This window comes from Salvia splendens, chromosome 7 (assembly GCF_004379255.2).
Source record: "Salvia splendens isolate huo1 chromosome 7, SspV2, whole genome shotgun sequence".
Classification (NCBI taxonomy): domain Eukaryota; kingdom Viridiplantae; phylum Streptophyta; class Magnoliopsida; order Lamiales; family Lamiaceae; genus Salvia; species Salvia splendens.
Genome location: NC_056038.1, coordinates 10,527,004 through 10,548,551, shown reverse-complemented (window position 1 = coordinate 10,548,551; position 21,548 = coordinate 10,527,004). Strand labels below are relative to the sequence as shown.

The following is a 21,548-nucleotide window of genomic DNA, read 5'->3' as shown; positions in this document are numbered from 1 at the left end:
GTAGACATGCTTTACGTGAACAATAATTTCCTTCTCTTTCTTTCTAATCTGCTTTGTGACAATATTCGCATAACTAATTACAATAATTTATAGATAATCCCAACTTGAAGTCTCTGTTCAGCAAGAAGTCCAATACTCCTAACATGAAGTGTCTATTCAGCAAGAAATCCAATGAACACTCAAACGGGATTATCTTTAAAAGCAAGCCCAATACTGAATTACAACTATAATCACTAAGAATGTTTAATTTTGTCGCACCAGCCCTCAAGTCTGTCAGAGCATCCACAATGAGGCGGAGGATAGCCCGCCCGATGCATCCTCCGCCCTATCGTCCGCCCACCTGCAGTGGCGGACGATGCGACTTTCTTCCTCCGTGCCCTATCCATCCTCCGCGGACGATCATGCAATTTTTGCTTCCTCCGGACTATCCCCCGCCCCATTGAGGGGGTCCGGACGATGCAACACATTTTACTTTTTTTTATATTTTCTTCCATATATCACCAATTTTGTTTACTTCATTTTACACCTTTCACTCTACTCTCTTCCCCATCGCAATTTCTCTCTAAATTCAATAATGAATTTCGACGATTTTACATATTTGCAAACATAAAATATAAAAAATAAAAATAAACACTGACAATATGATTTGCCTTTAATTTGTGGTGTTTTTATATTTATTTTTGCTAATTGATATATTTGCAAACATAAAAAGTAAAAAACAAATACAAAATAGGAGTTAAAACTATAGCGCAGGCTACAAGGCGTCTCACTGTAGGTGGATGGGGTGGAAGATAAAATGCTGATGTGACATAGGATAGAGCGCCCTATATATAGGGCGGGCGGGTGCCCCATTGTGAATGCTCTAAATAAAAAATGAAATTAATGGAACAATTCATAGTAACATAAAAGCACAACTAATTAAAAGTTATGTCAAATAGACGTTCAAATTCCTACTATGTTAGAAGTAGTAGTAAGAAATAGATATACAATATTATTGCGACGTTCTGAAAATTATATACTCCATTCAACTTTTATTTTCTTTCCAATATACCTATTTTGTATAGCAATTACTATGGAAATTTTAGCAATTTCGTCGATGAATCTTTTGTTATTTTCTTCGGTATAAGAATTGATATACAATTAATCATAAAAGCACCAGCCCTCAAGTCTGAAAAGTAGAATCTAATAATTTTATAAAACAACCAAAGGTTGGAACATAATATGCAATCAAGCCCATGTAAAATTGAAAGATGACATTTGAAAAAAATTATTTTCCTTTCTCTAACACTCATCTCTAATACTGAGGACACTGTAGTTCCGCGGAATTTCGTCGCGACGGGGTGCGGACGTCCGCCATTGCGTTGACTCCCACGGACGTCCGAGCGGAATTTCCGTTTATTGCATTAAATTTTTTTAATCGTGGGAAGTCCTTCGGGAAGTCATTGGGGATGTCCGCCACTGTGCAGTGAGAAGTCCTTATAACGTGGCAGTGCAGTGGGGTCCGTTTGACGTGGCATGAGGTGTTTTTGAGAATTTCGCGGGGAATTCCGCGCTAATGCCGATGCTCTTGGAAAATATCGAAGGGCACAAAATGTAGTAGTAATAGACAACTGATTAAAATAATAGGGCAAATTAGAGTTAGACAAGTTTGGAACAGTATAGGGTTGGAACCCTAGTCCATTAAGCGCCGCTCCACCATCTCTCTGTTGCCGTGTACTCCGAAGCAGCAGTCTCAGTGCGCTACTGCGCGGCGCAGCATTTCCACTCGCCCCCTGCCTCCTCTGGCCTCGGCGACTCCGCACTCCGCATAAGCTGCCAAAGCCAACGGCCAAAAGCAGGTAAATTGACTCCCCATCACAAATTAGATATCTTGCGAAATCGCCTCCCCCATTAGCAAATCAGACCAAATTTATCACATCGCATCACAGACTATTCTCCAAACAAGGATTGCCTTTGTGAAATACGTATCTCATAGCTAAAGGTGATTGCATATCTGAAACTTAGGAGTGATGAATCCGTACTTGTAGTGGGCCAAACTTGGAGGCTAAACATAAGCTCCAAATCTCAGTATTTAGTTTTAAGCATTAGAGTTTCTGTTTATCCAATATGTAATCAGATGCCAAGGCTGATTTGATTCTTGGAAATCAAATTTCACCTTTTTGGAAATCAGATTTCATCTTCGAGTACATTTTCGACAAACTGTACTGTACTATTATACACATTGGATGACTCTTTGGTGGGAAAATGTCCAAACATGGATGCAATTGTCTTTCATATGGATATAGATATAGATGTTAAATCCGTCCAAGGAATACTCATGCTATAGTACCCTTCGCTTAAAGGAGTTCAATGTCTCTTCTATAAAAGACACACACTTTGTGGTATTATTCCATTTTAGCTGTTCTTTGGGAGGATGGGGGTCGGTGGTTTTTAGTCATGTTATTCATTTTCTAGGGGGTTATCTAACACCACTACAGAGACTTGTCGAATGGGTTACACTTTGAGGCCTGGAAGCCCGGTCATTAGAAGTTTTGGTGTGCAAGACGTGTATATTTCCAAAAGAGTTTACTTCTCTGTTGTTTAAAGCTATAATTGCTCCATGTGATACTTCAAGTTTAGATTTGACGAAGACTTGCACCCTCCCACTCCCACTCCCACTCCCAGATAGCAACCCCTCTCATTTCTCTTAATTTTGGCTTGTTGCACGAACATTTATCTGCACTTTGCTGTTATTATGCCCTTCGATTTTTTTGTTGTACTTTCATATTGTCTTAGAGACGAGCGTTCATCCTAAAATTGGTAGATTGTTGCCACTCTTATTTTCTCTAGTGATGCTTAGTTTTTTTGTTAGATGGAAATTACAAACTCTTGTTATTGTAAGCCTAAAATTTTATGGTTTTTCTCTGGCTGTTTCTCTAAAAAAATCAAGTCATTCTTATAGACTTATATTCCTTCAAATCGCATGATATGCTCTCACTTCTACCTTTCTATGTTGCAATATTTTGATTCTTGGATAGGCAATTCGCTATTTTCTACTGGGAATATATATGATAAAGTTGCATGGAGCTTTGTTAACGTTTGATATTATGCACATAATTACGCTGACCTCATCCATTTTAATTTACATTGCTCAGCTGATATTTTATGGAGGAAATTGATCAGAATCCTACCGGACTTGAAGAACAACATGAACATGAATATCAACCTAACAACGGAATTGAAAATGAACTTGAATACCAGCCCGGCAATGAACAGGAATACCAACCTGGCAATGAACAGGAATACCAACCTGGCAATGAACAGGAATACCAACCTGACAATGAACAGGAATACCAACCTGACAATGAACAAGAGTATCAGCCTGATGGGAATCATGAATACCAGCCTCAGAATGTGCATGAATACCAACCCGAGAATGAGCTTGGATACCGGCCTGATAATGATCAAGAATATCAACCTGAAGCTGAACATAACAATGAACAAAAATTTGTGCATGAGTTTTCACATGTACCCGGAGAGGAAGACAAACATGAGATAGAAGATAGTATGCCAGAGAACTTACTCACAGATGAAGAAAAGAACCTTACCAATGAAACTGTTGATGGAGGTGGTGACAGATGGCCAGGATGGCCAGGAGAGAGCGTTTTCAGAATGTTGGTGCCTGCGCAGAAGGTTGGTAGTATAATTGGTCGTAAAGGAGAGTACATAAAGAGAACATGTGAAGAGACAAAAGCTCGAATTAAGATCCTTGATGGTCCTCCGGGAACAAGAGAAAGAGCTGTAAGTAAAAAATACGAGTTTGAACATATTGATCTGAAATGTCTATTTATGCTTGTTATGTGTATGATGTTTAATTATTCTGGATGTTTATTTTTTGTGATATAACGTGTTATAAATTATTAGTTCACGATTTCAAGAGCTTGGATGGTTTGTAGCAGTGTTGTTAGGGTCACGGGGCGCACCGAGTCGATGGGGTGAAAATTCGGGTCGCGGGTCGACGAGTCGACGGGGTTGAGAGACCCACAAAGCTAGGTTAATTTTTTTGCCTTTTAATATTAAATAAAATAAATATATTGCTCTAATGTTTATAATATATCAAATAATATAAATGTAGACGCAATTCATGTGAATAGAGATAAAATGGAAAATAGAAATGATCAAAATATCAAAACAATTCATAAGTTATAACACAATAAATAATTGAAACCATTGTCTGAAAATATCAAAACAAAGGAATATATGAAGGGTGACAACAACAGATCTTTGAATTGTTTATTTGTTTAGGAGTGAAGAGGCCGAATTCTAAAGTGTAGAAAGTAGGTTTGAAAAGTTTGATGTGGTGCATGCATATATATAGAGAATTTTGATTGAGAGAGTCAGAAAACATGTGAGAGATTTGAGAAAATCAGAGATAGCATGTGTTTAGGGCGACCCAAGCGACTCACTCGACCCACTCGACCCAGCCGACCCAGCGGCGACCCTGTATCTCGATCAACCCACCCATGTTGGGGCGGTGATGGTCTCGACCCAGGCGACCCGGGCGACCCGAACGACATTTTGACAACACTGGTTTGTAGTCAGAGACTTGTTCGCCTCTTACTTTTTCACTGAGTTCCGTCGTAGCTGTTGGGGATATTGCAATTGCATTAGTTATTTAGTGTGTTGTTTGATATATGATATTCGTGAGCCTTGCAGCATGATATGAGTTAGAGTCTAATAACTTGCATTATTATTATAGATGTGTGTGCATGGATATATTTTGTGTTAGGCCATTTCCTTATTCATCATTCGTAATGAGCACTATGTATATGAAATTACGTATATTTTTGGTTTCATGTTAATTACCTTTTGCATTCAGCTTATTGAGACCTCAGGTCCACATACCCTTGAACTGATTTCTGCATTCTGCACATGTGAATTATATTTGATGACAATGCACAAAGTTAAAAATAATTTTGTTAGATATTGCTTGCTGCATATGTTAGTCGCTAGACTCTAGTGAATCAATGCCTTGGATCCCTAATTTTAGGCAAATGTTTTGGGGAGACTTGGTTCAGAGACATGACCTTGCAACAATTAATAATTGACATTACAAGCTTGTGCTATTCTGTGACTTCGAGGCTTTAGTTGCAGAGTTCCACTCTGGGAGTGTTCATCAGGTGGTACTGGCACAAAAAGCCACTATGACTACATTGGCATGGACTTTGACACTTTGTAGATGTACTCAGAATGAGGTGCATAATACTAGATAATGAACTCCAAATATGTTAAAAGTTCATTAGGATGAAGCTATAAAGTGTGAATTCTGCACTGGGATTATCCATAAGCACATGGCTATAGTTGTTGATAATCCTTTGAGGGTGCTTTTTATTTGAGGTAGCTATTTTTAAACAAGTTCCTTTGCAAGTTCTTCTTGACTCATGGCCCTAAAGAGAAGATAGAATTTTAAAGTGTTGACAACGTAAATGGGTGTGTGGTGATAGTATGTTATCTATGGGATACTGAAACGGCCTTCAATCTAGTTACAAGCATACACTTCAATAGCACACGATCTTTTTCATAATTTAGTAAATTTGTATCTTCAATAGCAGAACGGTTGATCCTTGTCCTAAGTTGAACAAGTTAATTGAAACAAATTTACAAACATACTTCACATCTTGTCTGTTCATTCAGCAAGTTCACCTGTCAAATGATTATTCTTCCTTAAGCTGTCAATGATATTGTTATCAACTATAATGTCCCTGCCAATTTTGTCCACCTATGCAGATGACTCCTTAGGGTTCTGATAATAAGATTATCTCCACTTCCTACCAAAATAAAATCTTGCATTGACCATTCAACGCTTAAATTATGGTGGTTTAATCGTTTCTGCTTTGTTTGCTCTCTATATCCTGCAGTTACTATTGGAAGCATTCTCTCATGGTTAATTGTGATATAAGTATTACTTAAATAGGGTTTTTAGGTTGCTTATGCATTCTTATTGTTCTTGGAGTAAATTTCAGTTTATGCCAGAAGTTCACAATACAAACTCTATGCTGATGCCAACCTTTTTTGGGGATAGGTTATGGTATCTGCAAAGGAAGAGCCTAATTCACCTCTGCCTCCTGCTGTAGATGGTCTTCTCAGGGTGCACAAACGTGTTGTGGATGGGCTGGACAATGATTCCACTCATCCACCCGCAGGTGCAGTAGGCAAGGTCTCTACAAGGCTTCTTGTACCAGCTGCTCAAGCAGGAAGTTTAATTGGGAAACAAGGCACTACTGTCAAATCAATTCAAGAAGACTCTACTTGTGTGGTTAGGGTTCTTGGAGCAGGTGTTTCTCTTTGTTAATCGCATCTCATGTTTTATTTGGAATATGAACTGTATGCATGATAGTTCTTCTCTTACCATTTTATTCTTTTCCTCTTATGTTATACCAATATGTTGCAAAATGGTAATCTAGCTCTTACTGGTCATAAGAGGCATTTTTTTACTATAAAAAGAACCTGTAAGTAGCTTGGGAAAGATTAAAGTTTTAATATTGGTCTATTCGTACATATGAATTATGCAGGCTTTTCTTTTTTCAACTGTACCAAGAGTTAAGTGAGGTAGGTTTTAGCTTTGATGTATGGTTCCTTTTGTAAACACGAAAAACATGAAAATCTAGTATGACTGGTTGTTTTCTATTAACAAAACAGTATCTTTTAAAAGGTTGCGGAATGGCTGGTAATATGTGACCTGATTACGGCTTCTGTATTGCATGTGGGAACTGGTTGCATTTTCATGTCTGCAGACTATCTATTTTGTCTGTGATTTTGATATTTTCTCGTTTGACATAAACAACCATAACCTGGTTCGTGAAATGCTGTGCATTTTTATATCCATTTCCCAGAATTTGCTATTATGTATAGTCTAAGTGGATCAAAGTTTGCCACACCTAGCAGCCATTTTACATTTGAGGAAATAAGAGTGCACTCTATGATTTATCATCTTTTCTACTTTTGTCTATGCTTAGATAGATGTATTACTCTGATAGTACATTTCGGAAGATTTCAGTGCTTGTTTATCTATTGAAGGATATAGACTGATTAGAAGCTTATCAGATACTCCCTCTGTCCGCGAATAGGAGTCCCGTTTTTTCATTTTAGTCCGTCCATGAATAGGAGTCCCGGTTCACTTTTACCATAAATGATAATAGGGTTCCACCTTTCACTAACTCATTCCACTCACATTTCATTTAAAACTAATATATACAAGTGGGACCCCTATTCCACTAACTTTTTTTCACCCACTTTTCTTAACATTTCTTAAAACCCATGCCGCCCATAAATGAGACTCCTAATGGCGAACGGAGGGAGTAATGGTTTATGATATCTCTGACTATCTGTTAATATATTCTAAGATTCACCATACCTATATCAATTACTCATATATTTAGTGCTGGAAAAATTGTCACAGAAGAACTGCCAGTTTTTGCCCTCCAAGATGACAGAATCGTAGAGATAGTTGGCGAGCCTGCAGGCGTTCATAAGGCAATTGAGTTGATTGCATCTCATTTGAGGAAATTTTTAGTAGATCGCAGCATAATTCCGTTAATTGAAATTCAAGTATGTCTTCTATTAAAAGTCCATATGGAATGAAATTTCTATCATTTGAACATAATTTCTGGATCTTACCTTCTGATCATTTTGTCAGATGCAAATGCCCAGTTCTCATGTGGAACAACACATGCCTCCAGCTCAGCCTTGGGGTCCCCCGCCTCAATCTTTTCAACCTAATGCACCTTCAGGTCCTGGATACGGAGCTAGCCCCCGTTTCATGCCTCCTCCTAGGCAGTTTGATAATTATTACCCTCCTGCGGACATGCCACCTCCCGAAAAACAACCTCATCAAGGTATATCTACCTATGGAAGAGAAGGCCCAATGCATTCCTCATCCAGCCAGCCCGCTCCATCAGTAATCACTCAGGTTATCTTTTTCTCCCAACATAAAGCTATCTGGTCAATGAAGTGAAACTAGAATCTTGATCAAAGATCAATACCAGTGCCTTTAAAGGCAGAAAGTTGTTTAAATTGGGACCATTCCCTGGCTGTAGTGATCCTTGGCCTCTTGTTGGTGGGCGCTGGAAAATTATTTCCTCTGTTACAATTCAGTTCCCATCTGAACTGTCCATATATATGTTGATTGTCCTGAACCTTCTTGACATGAGTACCCCATTAGTTGTCATGCGAGCTGATTAAGTGCTTGCCATTCTGAAGTTGATTGTGTTATTTGTTACTGGTTTTCAGTATTAACTCCCAATCGAGTCATTTAAACACTGATGAAAAAGGGTTTTATTTAGTGCCTCAATTATACAGAGATAAAGTCATCATAAGGTAGGTTTGAAAGTAATCAATTTCTTTTTTATTTCAATAGTATTAGCTCTGGCATGTTTGTAACCATGCATTATCATTACGCAGGAATTGGCCACTTAAATATTCTTCTCATCGTTCTAACCACAAATGTAGTCATATTTCATATCTACAACAATTCAGAGTGGAAAAATTTCGAAACAATCATATTTTGATTATTCAAACCTGTAACCAGATATATAATCATTCATCATACCGTAATCATTACTTTCCTACTAAGGCATTAATGGAAATGATAAATTTGCAGGTCACACAGCAAATGCAAATCCCGTTATCTTATGCAGATGCTGTAATTGGTACACAAGGTGCAAATATAAGCTACATTCGTCGGGTTAGTGGTGCCACAGTTACTATACAAGAAACTAGGGGGGCTCCTGGAGAAATGACCGTTGAGATTAGTGGAACTACTTCTCAAGTCCAAACTGCTCAGCAACTGATTCAGGTATTTTCATTATCTAAGCCACATAACTGCTTTATTTTGTGTTAATTTCTTGTCTGCCTACAGAAATCGTTGTGTGTGTTTTTCTAGCTTTACATTGCACATACATGTTTTGTATCCCCTGACATTTCTTGTGCCACAACTTTTTAATGTCTTTCTTAATAATTTGATTCAGAACGATTCCTGAGAACTTTGATATATTAAGTCGTAATCGTCTCAAGTTTCTATTACTCGAGAATTTTAAACAATGTTTTACGGCAGCTAATCAATGACTTTATACAATTCTTGTTGTTTCTTTTTTATTTTCTTAATTTTCCTGCTGCTACTCATCTGTCATCTGTTGGTGGGGAAGAGTTGCCACTTCACCACTCTCCTGTCTGCAGCAGTACATCTTTCCTTTTCTTAACTTGATTACTTTCACAGTCCATTATAAGTACTCATTTCCTATGTACATCTTTTGGTAGAATTTTATGGCTGAAGCGGCTGCAGGCCAAGCCCAAGCTCAAGCTCAAGCTCAGCATGCTTCATCCGCCGATTACAGTTCTTATGCAGCTCATGGATCAGTATACACATCTCAGCCTCCAAATCCCAATCTTTCTGGGCAAAGTGGGGGCTATGGCTCGGTTTATAGCTCCAGTTACGGCTATTGAGTTAGTCACTTCTAAACATCCCCTAGTTTTGAAACTAGCAACCTTAATAAATACTTTTTTAATAGATTTGAAAGTTAAAAATTAGAGAGATGAAACTTGTAGGCGTTAGAATTCTGGTAAACCAGTGGAGCATGTTAGTTTTTGTTTTTACTAATACTTGAACCGTACTTATTCATGTTAAACCAGTGCCACCATGTATTTAATTATTGTATCGCTGTTTGTATTTTTGCACTGTTGGATATATATATGTGACACTTTTAAGCATCTCCAGTGGTAATAGACCAGCCATAGGCTAGCCACAAACTCCTCCTGCCACATCATCAGGACAAGCAACTGGACTAGCAATAGGCTAGTCATAATAAACAAAACTATAAAAAACAAATAATTAACAATCACACAAAATACAGAATTAAATTTACGACACAAATACGGGAAAATTCAATAATAATATTTAAATTTAAAAAAAGTACATTAATTAAAAAAAATTACATTAATTAAAAAAATCTAACGACGTGCAGTCCTCCGTGCCCACAACTCTTCAATTAAATCATTTTGGAGTCGAATATGAGCATCCACTTGGCGCATGTCGGCATGTGCCTTGAGGCGGCCGACTTCATCGTGAGGTACCCCCCTCGTACGTTGGGGGCGGCCACGCCGTGGCTTGGGCCGGCTTCATTAGCATCATCATTGGCCCAACTAGTCAGTTGTACAACTTCATATTCGACAATCATGTTGTGCAGGATAATACAGACGTATATTATATCAGCAATGCAGTCGACATGCCACAAACGCGTTGGACCCCTAATTGCTTCCCATCGAGACTGGAGCACACCAAATGCGCGCTCCACGTCCTTGCGCGCCGACTCCTGCCGTTCCGCAAAGTAGGTCTTCCTCTCATCTGATGCACATCTGATCTTCTTCACAAAGACGGGCCATCTAGGGTATAAAACTGATGGCCGGACCGACACCCTGGCACTGCTCGTTGAAAAGGGGCGACGAGTTGAGGACGTTGAGGTCGTTGTTCAACCCGGCTACCCCAAAATATGCATGCCAAATCCACAGCCGTTAATCAGCTACGGCCTCGAGGATCATCGTGGGATTCTTTCCCTTGTAGCCGGTCGTGTAGAACCCTTTACAGCCAACAGGGCAGTTGTTCCACTCCCAATGCATACAATCTATGCTGCCCAACATCCCGGGGAACCCATGCTTCTCCCCGTGCATCTGCATCAGATCCTGACACTCTTCAGGGGTATGGCTTCGAAGATACTGATCACGGAATATTTCAATGACGTCCTGACAGAAATACTTCAGACAATCCAGGGCAGTCGTCTCACCGATGTGGAGGTACCCGTCTGACTCGACTTATTTTAACACAAGTAATACCCGCAAGTGTACGGGGCTAGTGTAACAATTAGTAAGCAAGAGTATCGTATCCCACATAGACAATTTTGTATCACTTAATTACCACGAACAAAAATCAACTACTATCTAGACAATCAAGAAAAGATTGGCTTGTTCTAACAACTAATAAAAACATATAGTAAGCAAGTAACAATTAAGAACAAGGAAACACGGTGTAAAAAGGATGTGAAAAGATAACATGGAGAAAATTGCAGAACTCAAGGATCCGATGCACAATTCCAAGCTCTTATCCAGTCAATTCGCTTTACCTTTTGGTATCTCTAGAGTTACTAAGCCGACCACAATTATAGATTAAACCCCCTCCCGAGGTGAGAAACCTGTAGATTAGGTGCTAGGATCGAAGTCCCCTTCTAATCCTAAACTCCTAACTCCCAAAAGCTCGATTAGGTCAATGACCTCACTCAAAACCTCAACTCTCCCGAGTTCTATTGTATTAAGGTGTGAATTATTCTTCTTTCCGGATTAATTATTTCATCTCCCGATTAATCTAATTAATCCTACACAATCAAGTGGTGATCAAGCAATTGAAAGGAATAAACCCAAGAATAATCAAATAACTACAAGAGCAAGGCAAGAACAAAATCAATCGGATAAAAACTATGAAATCAATGCATCATCACCAAGAATTCTACAAGAGATGTTTAGCTACTCATGTTTATAGAGAAAACCATGTTCAAAACAAATGAATTCAAAAAATACATGAAGTAAAGATAGTAAGACTCATGTGAGATCAATCGATGGATAGGTGACTTCAATCTCCCGATTGGAAGTCTTCAATCTTCAATTCTCTCTCTCAAAGGTGTGCTTGGGGTGGTGTGTGAGTGTAGGAGGCGTTAGGTGTGGTGTGGAATGAACCCTAGGCTTCTTCTCCTTTGGCATAAAAATACGTCAAAACAACGTACCCGACCGGGTGGAATTATAAAGGGTAAAATTCACCCGGCCGGGTGATGATTTTCGACCAGATTCTGCTCCATTTGAGACACCCGGCCGGGTGGATTTACAGGGTAATAATTCACCTGGCCGTGTGAGATTTTCTGGACAGCGCAGTGTTCGTAAAATGGCCATATCTCTCTCATCCGAACTCCTATTGGGGCGTGTGAGGTACCTACGCGAAGCTCTTTCGAAGACGAAGAGAATGATGTGCATTGGGGGTTGATTGGACTTCAAAATCTTCAGTAAAATTGTCTCAAGCCAAGACTGCTGCACATTTTTCTACACATTCTTAACAAAATGGTCAATATACGAACATAATACAGAAGTAGATGTAAAGACGCCTAATAATAGATGAAATATGATCAAATTCATACAAAACCACCCTCTAAAACCATGTAAAATCCAAGTGTATCATCGTCCCACATGTCTGTCGCGCCTCCGTAGGCCAACTGTCTGATTGCCGCAGTGCACTTTTGTATAGGTGTGTGGCCGGGTCTGCCAGCCGCATCGTACCTGAACCGGAAACACAAATATCGCCGCTCCAAAGCATCAAAGATACGCATAAACACTGCCCTACGCATCCTAAAACGCCGCCTGAAAAGAGGCGCTCCAAACCGCGGCTCCTCCGCAAAGTAGTCTTCATATAGGCGTTGATGTGCAGCTACGTGATCCCGATCAATCACTGCTCTTCGTTCATTTGTCGTTCGTACTTCTCAACATCACCACCACTACTACCAGCCGCGTTACTCATTTCACGTTGTTGCTCTTGTACAAAAATTAAGATGGAGAGAAAACTCGCTAAAACAAGTGGTGCGAATGAAAATGACGTGCAAATCGCGTATATATAGTGTTTCGAAAAATTAAAAAAAATTGAGCTGGCCGATCGCTCGCCGATCGGGAGCCTGCAATGGGGGCCAGCCGACCGGCGAGCGGATCGGCCAGCCCCCGAAAATCGGCGTCGGGTCGCCGATTTTTTTGCCGAAATGGCGCTCGCCGGTTCCAATGGTTCGGCGAGTGGACCGGCCAGCGCCGGAAATCGACTAGCCTGTCCGCTCGCCGCCATTGGAGATGCTCTTATCCCGCGGCTGCCCTACTACTAGTAAGTTACTACTCTAGTTTTTTTTATAGTAATATTTTTTTGCTGCTAAGCTACGACGATGCTTGTACCTGGGTATTGGTTTCTCAATACTAACAAATTGTCTTTGTTTTTCTGCAAGAATACATGTCGTTCCTTTTTTATCGGAGGATTAATTTTGCCAGAATATATTTTTATGGAGTATATTTTGTGTAGTATTACTGTAGCGAATTGAAGCCAATGTATATATAATGAAACTGTACGGAGTATATCGTAATATATACTACCTCTGTCCCTGAAAGTTTGTCTCATTTTTCCATTTCCGTCTGTCCCTCAAAGTTTGTCCCATTTCACTTTTTACCATTTTTTTGTAGTGAACCTCATATTTCACTAACTGATTTCTACTCACATTTTATTATAAAACTAATATATAAAAGTAGGATCCACAATCCACTAACTTTTTCAACTCACTTTCCATTACATTTCTTAAAACCCGTGCCGGGTCAAAGTGGGACAATATTTGGGGGACGGAGGTAGTAATTTTTAATCCAAGAAAGGCTAATCTCCGACGATTGAATTGTAGATTTGTAATGTAATGCACTAGAGATTGAGTTATTTGAGGACTATTACGTGTTTAAATAGATCCATTAGCTTATGAGGTAATTTATATTTTGATTAGTGATTTGTCGATGAAGATAGTACTAAATACTTAGAGCATCTCCAATGGCGGCGTCGGCACCGGCACGCCGATTTTTCGCGGACGCCGGTGCTGACGCCGAACCATTGCGAGCGACGGCGTCGAAATCGGCGTCAAAATCGGCGTGCCCACGCCGATTCTTGGGCTGACGCCGATCCTCACGGCGCCATTGTAGGCCCCGGATCGGCGTCAGATTTTTATTTTTTTTTTAATTTTCCGAAACACTATATATACGCGCTTTGGACGTCATTTTCATTCGCACCGCTTGTTTTAACGAGTACTCTCTCTATCTTAATTTCTGTACAAGATCAACAACGAGAAATGGAGAACAACTACGAAGGTACTCCAGTGACGACCGGGTCTCAGACTCCCCCGACACCCGAGGGAGTGTCTCAGACTCCCCCGGCTCCCGTGGTAGGTGGTTGGCCTCCGATGACCGGGTACTACAACATGTACCCGTGGCAGCAGATGATGCCACCGATGGCCGCCGGGAAGTGTGCCGGCTTGGCAGGGGGTACCGCCGATGCAACCCCCTATGCAGATGATGCCGGGGTGGGCACCCGGGATGCAGCCACCGGCGTAGCAGATGATGCAACCGCCGCAGGGGACGCCCGGTTTGGAAAACGTCTATCGGCCGTCTTTTGATTTTTCCACCGGTTCTTCGCACACATCGACCCCAACGGATGCACAGTACACGCAGTATGAGACCTTTTCCTTAGAGGAGTTGAGTTTTGATATTAACGAGGATCCGGAAACTCCCATTCAAAGCCGGGGAGTAGGGCAGGGTCGGAGCGGCCCTAAGAAGAAGGGCAAGGCCAAGAAGGTCGGCGAGTCGTCGCAGCCGGATGAGGATAGCCAGGTCCGGAGGAAGTGGACGGACGCGGAGAACGTTGCGCTGGCCAAGGCGTGGGTGAGTGTATGCGATGATCCTCTCGTTTCGAACAACCAGAGGATCGTCAACTTGTGGGCCAAGATAGCCGCAGTCTACATGGCATTTTGCCCTGAAGGGAGACCGCGCACCGAGGAGGAGTGCAGGAAGTGCTGGGACCGCATCAGGTCTGGCGTCTCTCGATTTTCGGGTTTGTACTCCAACGCCCTCCGTATGCAGATCAGTGGCCAAACAGAGGAGACTGCAGGAGGATTGCAGAGAGAGCCTACCCCGATCCGCAGGGGAAGTACTTTGAGTTCACCTACTGGAACTGCTACCTTGTGCTCAACGAGTCGGAGAAATTCCGGGCAGGTGTCGACGCTGGCTGGCCGAAGAAGCAGAAACTGAACTATACCGGTGAGTATAGCGGCAGCAGCGGTGGTTCCCACGACCTCCCCGAGACGGCCCAGGAGGTCCCGACCCCTCGTTCGTTCGGTCGCCGACCTCGCCCGGTTGGCCAAAGGCGGGCGCAACGGGATGCGAGGGGGGGCACCCCGAGGTCCCAGGAGGTCCAGTCGGCATCCCCCCTCGGCAGGTCCACCGAGGAGCTCAAATTCTTCGCGCGTCAACAAACGCGCGCTCAAATGGTGAAGACGTTAGCTGACTTCCGGACGGCGGTGGACCCCGAGGAGAAGGCTTATCTTCGCGTATTGCTCCGGAGCATGCGTGAAGAATTGGAGGGGTTTCAGAGGGATACCGGCGGGAGTAGCCGCAGCGTTGGTGGCGACGGCGGCGGCGGCGGCGACGACGACGAAGGGCTGGGCGAGGACGGAGGCGACGACGGCGGCGAGGAGTGATTTTTTATGTAATTTTTTTATTGTACTTTTTAATTTTTGTACTTTTTTTAAATTAATGTACTTTTTTTAAATTATTGTACTTTTTAAAATTTTAATAGTATTATTCAATTTTCCCGTATTTGTCTCGTAAATTAAATTATGTATGTTGCTACGATTGTAAATTAAATTATATAATTGTTATTAGTGATGTGGATAGGCTATGGGAAGGCTATGTGAGGGCTATTGGATGTCCAATTGCATGTCCAGATGATGTGGTAGGAGAATTTTAGTGCTGATGATGTAGCAGTGGGAAGGCTATGTGAGGGCTATTGGATGTCCTCAACCATTGGAGATGCTCTTATCATACGAAATACACCACGCAAGGTCACCTTATTGAAATGCTTATCATTATCATGGGAGGTAAGCCCACCTCTCATCCATCATGCTACGACTCTACCTATTTAACTTCTCTATAAACGTGACACCCCTATATCGTTAAATTTTTAAACAATGCTACTCCCTTCGTCTCACTACAATTGAGGCATTTCAATTCCGATGTTGCTTTGCAAAAATGATACAATAATAAATAGTTAGAATAAAAAGAAAGTAAATATTATTCTCTCTTTAATTTTACTTTCTCTCCACTCTACCTACTATTTATTATCATCATCTCAAAATAACTGTCGAAAGAAACGCCTCACTTGTAGTGAGACAGGGGAATACAAACTAAAATTCAAAGAATAATATAGAGATGTCTAATTTAATTTGTACGATTTTTATTAATTGACAATATTAGTAGAAATTTGTAAAAACACCGAGTGACCAAACAAATAGTACTATTCAAATTTGATCATAACTGGTATGTCAAAATTTATTCCAGCCTAACTACAAGTCTTCAACTGCAGCATGAAGAACAAAAAGTGCATATCTTGGGCAAACAAATTTTACTTTGACTTTCTGTGGATATAATCATTTTCTTTTTTCCTTTCTTCGAATACCAAGGAAAATTTTTTATCAAATTGAACACATAATCCGCCTAATTTATTTAAATTAATGTTCTTAGCAGAATGAGTCAATCCGAGTCACACTTTCTATCCAATGTTCACTTGAATTAGTACATGTGTAATATGGATAAGCAATTAGTAAATGTGACAAGTCATCACAATTCTTACAGAATAAGGAAAAGAAAATGATCAAATACAGGATAATCTTACTTGGGATACAAGGTCAAGTAATATGACTAGTTTTCATCCTTGTCAAAGTAATCACTTTTTTCTAGTTTAGTTATTATCTTTTGGGGAAAAGAAGTTCCTTCTTAACCAATCCAAATCCAAACAACGCAAACTGTACAAGCAAACCTATTGCCAACCAATAGTTTCTTATTCATATCAAGAAACTACACCCACAAAGCTCATATATATATAGTAGTGATCTAGGGCAAATGCCACTTAACCAAATAACTAGAGAACAAATCATAGTCACAAGATCAAAAAAATCAAGGGCTAGTATTAATTTTCGAATTTAATAAGATATTAATTCCCTCAATCACAAATTTACTCTATAATAACAATATAGGGGGTATTATGGCCATTGCATAGCCAATTGAATTAACTCCAAAATCAGGTTAGGTGTGAAAAATTAAATTCATTTGAAAACAACGTCTTCTTCTCTTTTCTCCTCTTCTCTGCTTGCCATCGTCATCACCGATTAAACCGCATTCAAGCCATCGCCACCGTCGTCGCCGTCGGTATCCAGTCGTCAACATCCACCGCTTTGTGGAACAAATAGCTACAACATCGCGGCGGAGGGGGGCTCCGCGATGGAGTCGACGGAGGCAGGGATATGTGAATGAGGCAGCACCAAATCGTCAACACGCAGAAAAAAAATCAAAATCTCAGAAACTCTTCAAGCTTATACCTTAAACGAATGTTGAATTGCTGAAAATGGAAATGCTACACATTGAATAGAGTTGAAAATGGAGACGAATAGCGTGTTGTGTGTGTGTGAGAGAGAGACGACCAACGAAGGGTGATTAGCATACGGTTTATTACTTTGTTAATTTGATTAATTAGGAATAATTATTAATATATTAATCACAGATGGAATAGTTTTTTATTTTAAATGTTTTGATATTGGAAGATTCGAGGAAACGTCTTAACATGTGGAAAAATACAAGTATGCTAAGTGATATTTTAAAATCATGCTAAAAGTGATGCGTTTTGTAAACAAGAGTGAAGTAAAATCATGCTAAGAGTGATGTGTTTTCTAAACAAGAGTGGAGTAAAATCATGCTAAGAGTGATGTGTTTTCTAAACAAGAGTGAAGTAAAATCATGCTAAGAGTGATGCGTTTTCTAAACAAGAGTGAAGTAAAATCATGCTAAGAGTGATGCGTTTTCTAAACAAGAGTGAAGTAAAATCATGCTAAGAGTGATGCGTTTTCTAAACAAGAGTGAAGTAAAATCATGCTAAGAGTGATGCGTTTTGTAAACAAGAGTGAAGTAAAATCATGCTAAGAGTGATGCGTTTTCTAAACAAGAGTGAAGTAAAATCATGCTAAGAGTGATGCGTTTTGTAAACAAGAGTGAAGTAAAATCATGCTAAGAGTGATGTGTTTTCTAAACAAGAGTGGAGTAAAATCATGCTAAGAGTGATGCATTTTCTAAACAAGAGTGAAGTAAAATCATGCTAAGAGTGATATGTTTTCTAAACAAGAGTGAAGTAAAATCATGCTAAGAGTGATGCGTTTTCTAAACAAGAGTGAAGTAAAATCATGCTAAGAGTGATGCGTTTTGTAAACAAGAGTGAAGTAAAATCATGCTAAGAGTGATGCGTTTTGTAAATAAGAGTGAAGTAAAATCATGCTAAGAGTGATGCGTTTTCTAAACAAGAGTGAAGTAAGATAATGCTAAGAGTGATGTGTTTTGTAAACAATAGTGAAGTAAGATAATGCTAAGAGTGATGTGTTTTGTTAACAACAGTGAAGTAAGATCATGCTAAGAGTGAAGTAAAATCATGCACCACATGTAAATGGTTAAGTACCTCGAAAGTAGAAACTATGAAATAAATTAAAAGGATCTTACATGTTTTATTTTATCATCTTTTCCATGTCTCTAAATTCTCTCTCACCTTTAATCAATTTTGTTAGTTAGTTTATGCATGAAACCTAATTGATTATTCCATCTTTAATCATGATGATGGGATTTAGCTCTTTTAAAAAGGATCAACCAATACAGGGAGGGCATCCTTGCCTATTCCAAATTTCCAATCCACCTAAGCCGACATAATTGCATATGTTTTGGAGATGCAATGTTAACACACACTACGTATCACATCACTCCAGACCTAAATTCCACCAACACCTCTACAAATACCAACTTCACAAACAAATACATACGTCTGTGACCTCAACTCCACCCCATTCCACTATCTCGGGATTCCACCTCAACAGTGAGGTGCACCACCTTGACCTCCTCTAGCCGCACGTTCTCCGGGTGGCGCCACAGCATCGCCAGCACCAGGTTGTAGTTGTTGGGGATGGGGTGGTACACGTCGCGGAAGAACATGTTCAGGAAGTCCTGCTCTGCGAAGGGCGTCGCCTCCGTCACCTTCAGCGTCTGCAGCAGATTGTGGTACGTCGGCAGGCTCGGCTCGAACACGAACATTCCTGCGTTGAAGTATTTTGGCAGCTTCGGGCCTAGGGAGTCTGGCCACTGCACCCGGCCATCATATATTAAGCCAAACAAGAAGCAAAACGAAACAAAAAATGTTAAAAAATCATTCGCTTTGTCCCCAAATTTTTCGTTAATTAATCCATTTATGGCTAAATACGGAAGATTAAAAATGAATTGCACAAGAGGAGAGACGACCGATCACGAAGTAGACACCCACGGCGAGGTCACCAGAAACAGCGGCAGCAGCTGCGGCGCGGTCCGCGGCGACGGATGGAAGTAGAATTTCTTGTCCGCGATCTCCTTGTCCTCCTCGTTGATGGCCGGCGTCACCGAGCTCAACATCAGCGCCGGAAAATCTAGGATGCAGAATCCCCGGTGATTTCGAATCCGCCCATTTCGGATATCAATTGCCGCCTTAATTATGTTACTTTCCATAATGTAATTTACAAAAATACCCTAGACCTATTTTATATTATTAAAATAAATAATATTTGTTCCATTTATTTGTGTGGCTGCGATTTGTTCTCTAATTATACACTTAAGATTAGTTATATTTTGATCACTAACCTATATATATATATATATATATATATATACACACATATATATATATATATAGTAGTGATCTATGGCAAACAACCCTTAACCAAATAACTAGAGAACAAATAATAGCCACAAGATCAAAAAAATCAAGGGCTAATATTAATTTTCGAATTTAATGAGATTTTAGCTCCCTCAATCACAAATTTACTCCATAATAACAAGTCAGGGGTATTATTGTCATTGAACATCGAATTAAATCCAAAATCATTTTAGGTGCGTAAATTGAATTGATTTGAAAACCGCGTCTCGTCATCTTTCACATAGCGTTTCGTCTTTCTTTTCCTCTCTGTTTAGCATCGTAAAATCGCCGATTAAACTGCATTCGCTGTCGCCGATTAAACCGCATTCAAGTCGTCAACATCATCTACTTTGTCTAACAAATGGATACAACTCTAAAGGATTTTTCGAAAAGTAAAATTCCTACTGATTAACAATCATTTCTAGGTTTTATTTTACATCTGATTTAGATTTGTATTTTTTGTAGCTTTTCAACGAGCGAAGAAAAATACAACCGGAAGTTCCGGTTCTATTCACTCAGGTTCGAACCGTGAGTCATTCCTACTATTTATTGTGATTATGAAAACCGTAGTTTCTGTGTATTGTGATTATGAAAACCGTAGTTTCTGTGTTTAGATTTATAGTTGTTTCACTGATGTTAGGTGATTATGAAAACCGTAGTTTCTGTGGTTATATTTATAGTTGTTTCACTGATGTTAAGTGATTATGAAAATCGTATGGCCTTTGTATTATGTTTACATGGTTAGATTTATAGTTGTTTTGCAAATAAGAGTGAAGTGAAATCATAATAAGAGTGATGTGTTTTGTGAACAAGAGTGAAATGTTTCCTGAACAAGAGTGATGTGTTTTGTGAAAAAGAGTGAAGTGTTTTCTGAATAAGGTGATGTGTTTTGTGAACAAGAGTGAAGTGTTTTCTGAACAAGAGTGAAGTAAAATCAGAATAAGAGTGATATGTTTTGTGAACAAGAGTGAAGTAAAATCAGAATAAGAGTGATGTGTTTTGTGAACAAGAGTGAAGTGTTTTCTGAACAAGAGTGAAGTAAAATCAGAATAAGAGTGATGTGTTTTGTGAACAAGAGTGAAGTGTTTTGTGAACAAGAGTGAAGTAAAATCAGAATAAGAGTGATGTGTTTTGTGAACAAGAGTGAAGTAAAATCAGAATAAGAGTGATGTGTTTTGTGAACAAGAGTGAAGTGTTTTTTGAACAAGAGTGACGTGTCTTTGATTTTTTGCTATATTGATTTTTTTTCTCATATCCATGAAGCTGTTGCAGCCGAAAAAAAGTCTAAGATGCGTGAGGATAGACCGCAACAAATTGCTGCACCTACAACTGAAATAAGGACAAAAAATCAACAAGACCTTCGAACAACAACTTCTCCCGAAATAAGGTCCAAAAAGAAACATGATATGCAGAAACCAGAGAGTGAGTTATTTAATTATTTATGTATTGGGCATAGTCATTAATGTATAATTTTGAGCTATATTAAGTGTGTATTCATGAATTTGATCACTTTTCTTGTATGTCTTCCAGCCTCAAAGCGTGGGAGGTCACAATGCATCGATGAACCAGAAATGCCTGCCAGAAAGAAACAGGCTAAAGCAAAGAGTGTTAAATCTATTACATGTAAAATCAGAAGACCTAAATTGGTCGTAAAGGTAGGGGTGAAAGTTCTGGTTGATGCCATTGAGAAAATGAACTCCAAACAAAAAGCTGCTCTGGAAGAGATGGGTTTCGAACAGCTTGTGCATTTGAAGATACGATGTATTCCTGCTGACATGGAATTTTCACTACTGGAAAATTTTAATCATGACAACTGCTCCAGAATAAAACTTGTTGATGATCAACCATTACACATCACTGAGGAGGATGTGTATGCTACGTTGGGACTGCCAAGAGGAGAGTTGATGATTAAAAGAGAAAAGAAGCATGAAATGAATGATGT

At 39.8% G+C, this 21,548-nt stretch overlaps 1 protein-coding gene across 1 annotated transcript; it reads left to right on the top strand.

Annotated features, from left to right (window-relative positions):
• Positions 1-1,625: 1,625 nt before the first annotated feature.
• LOC121742451 (flowering locus K homology domain-like) lies at positions 1,626-9,744 on the top strand. The gene is made up of 7 exons (XM_042135587.1): positions 1,626-1,838; positions 3,135-3,780; positions 6,062-6,314; positions 7,439-7,587; positions 7,676-7,948; positions 8,639-8,833; positions 9,295-9,744. Exons 2-7 carry the CDS (start codon positions 3,145-3,147, stop codon positions 9,478-9,480), a joined length of 1,692 nt encoding a protein of 563 aa, XP_041991521.1. The 5' UTR covers positions 1,626-1,838; positions 3,135-3,144; the 3' UTR covers positions 9,481-9,744.
• The last annotated feature ends 11,804 nt before the right edge of the window (positions 9,745-21,548 follow it).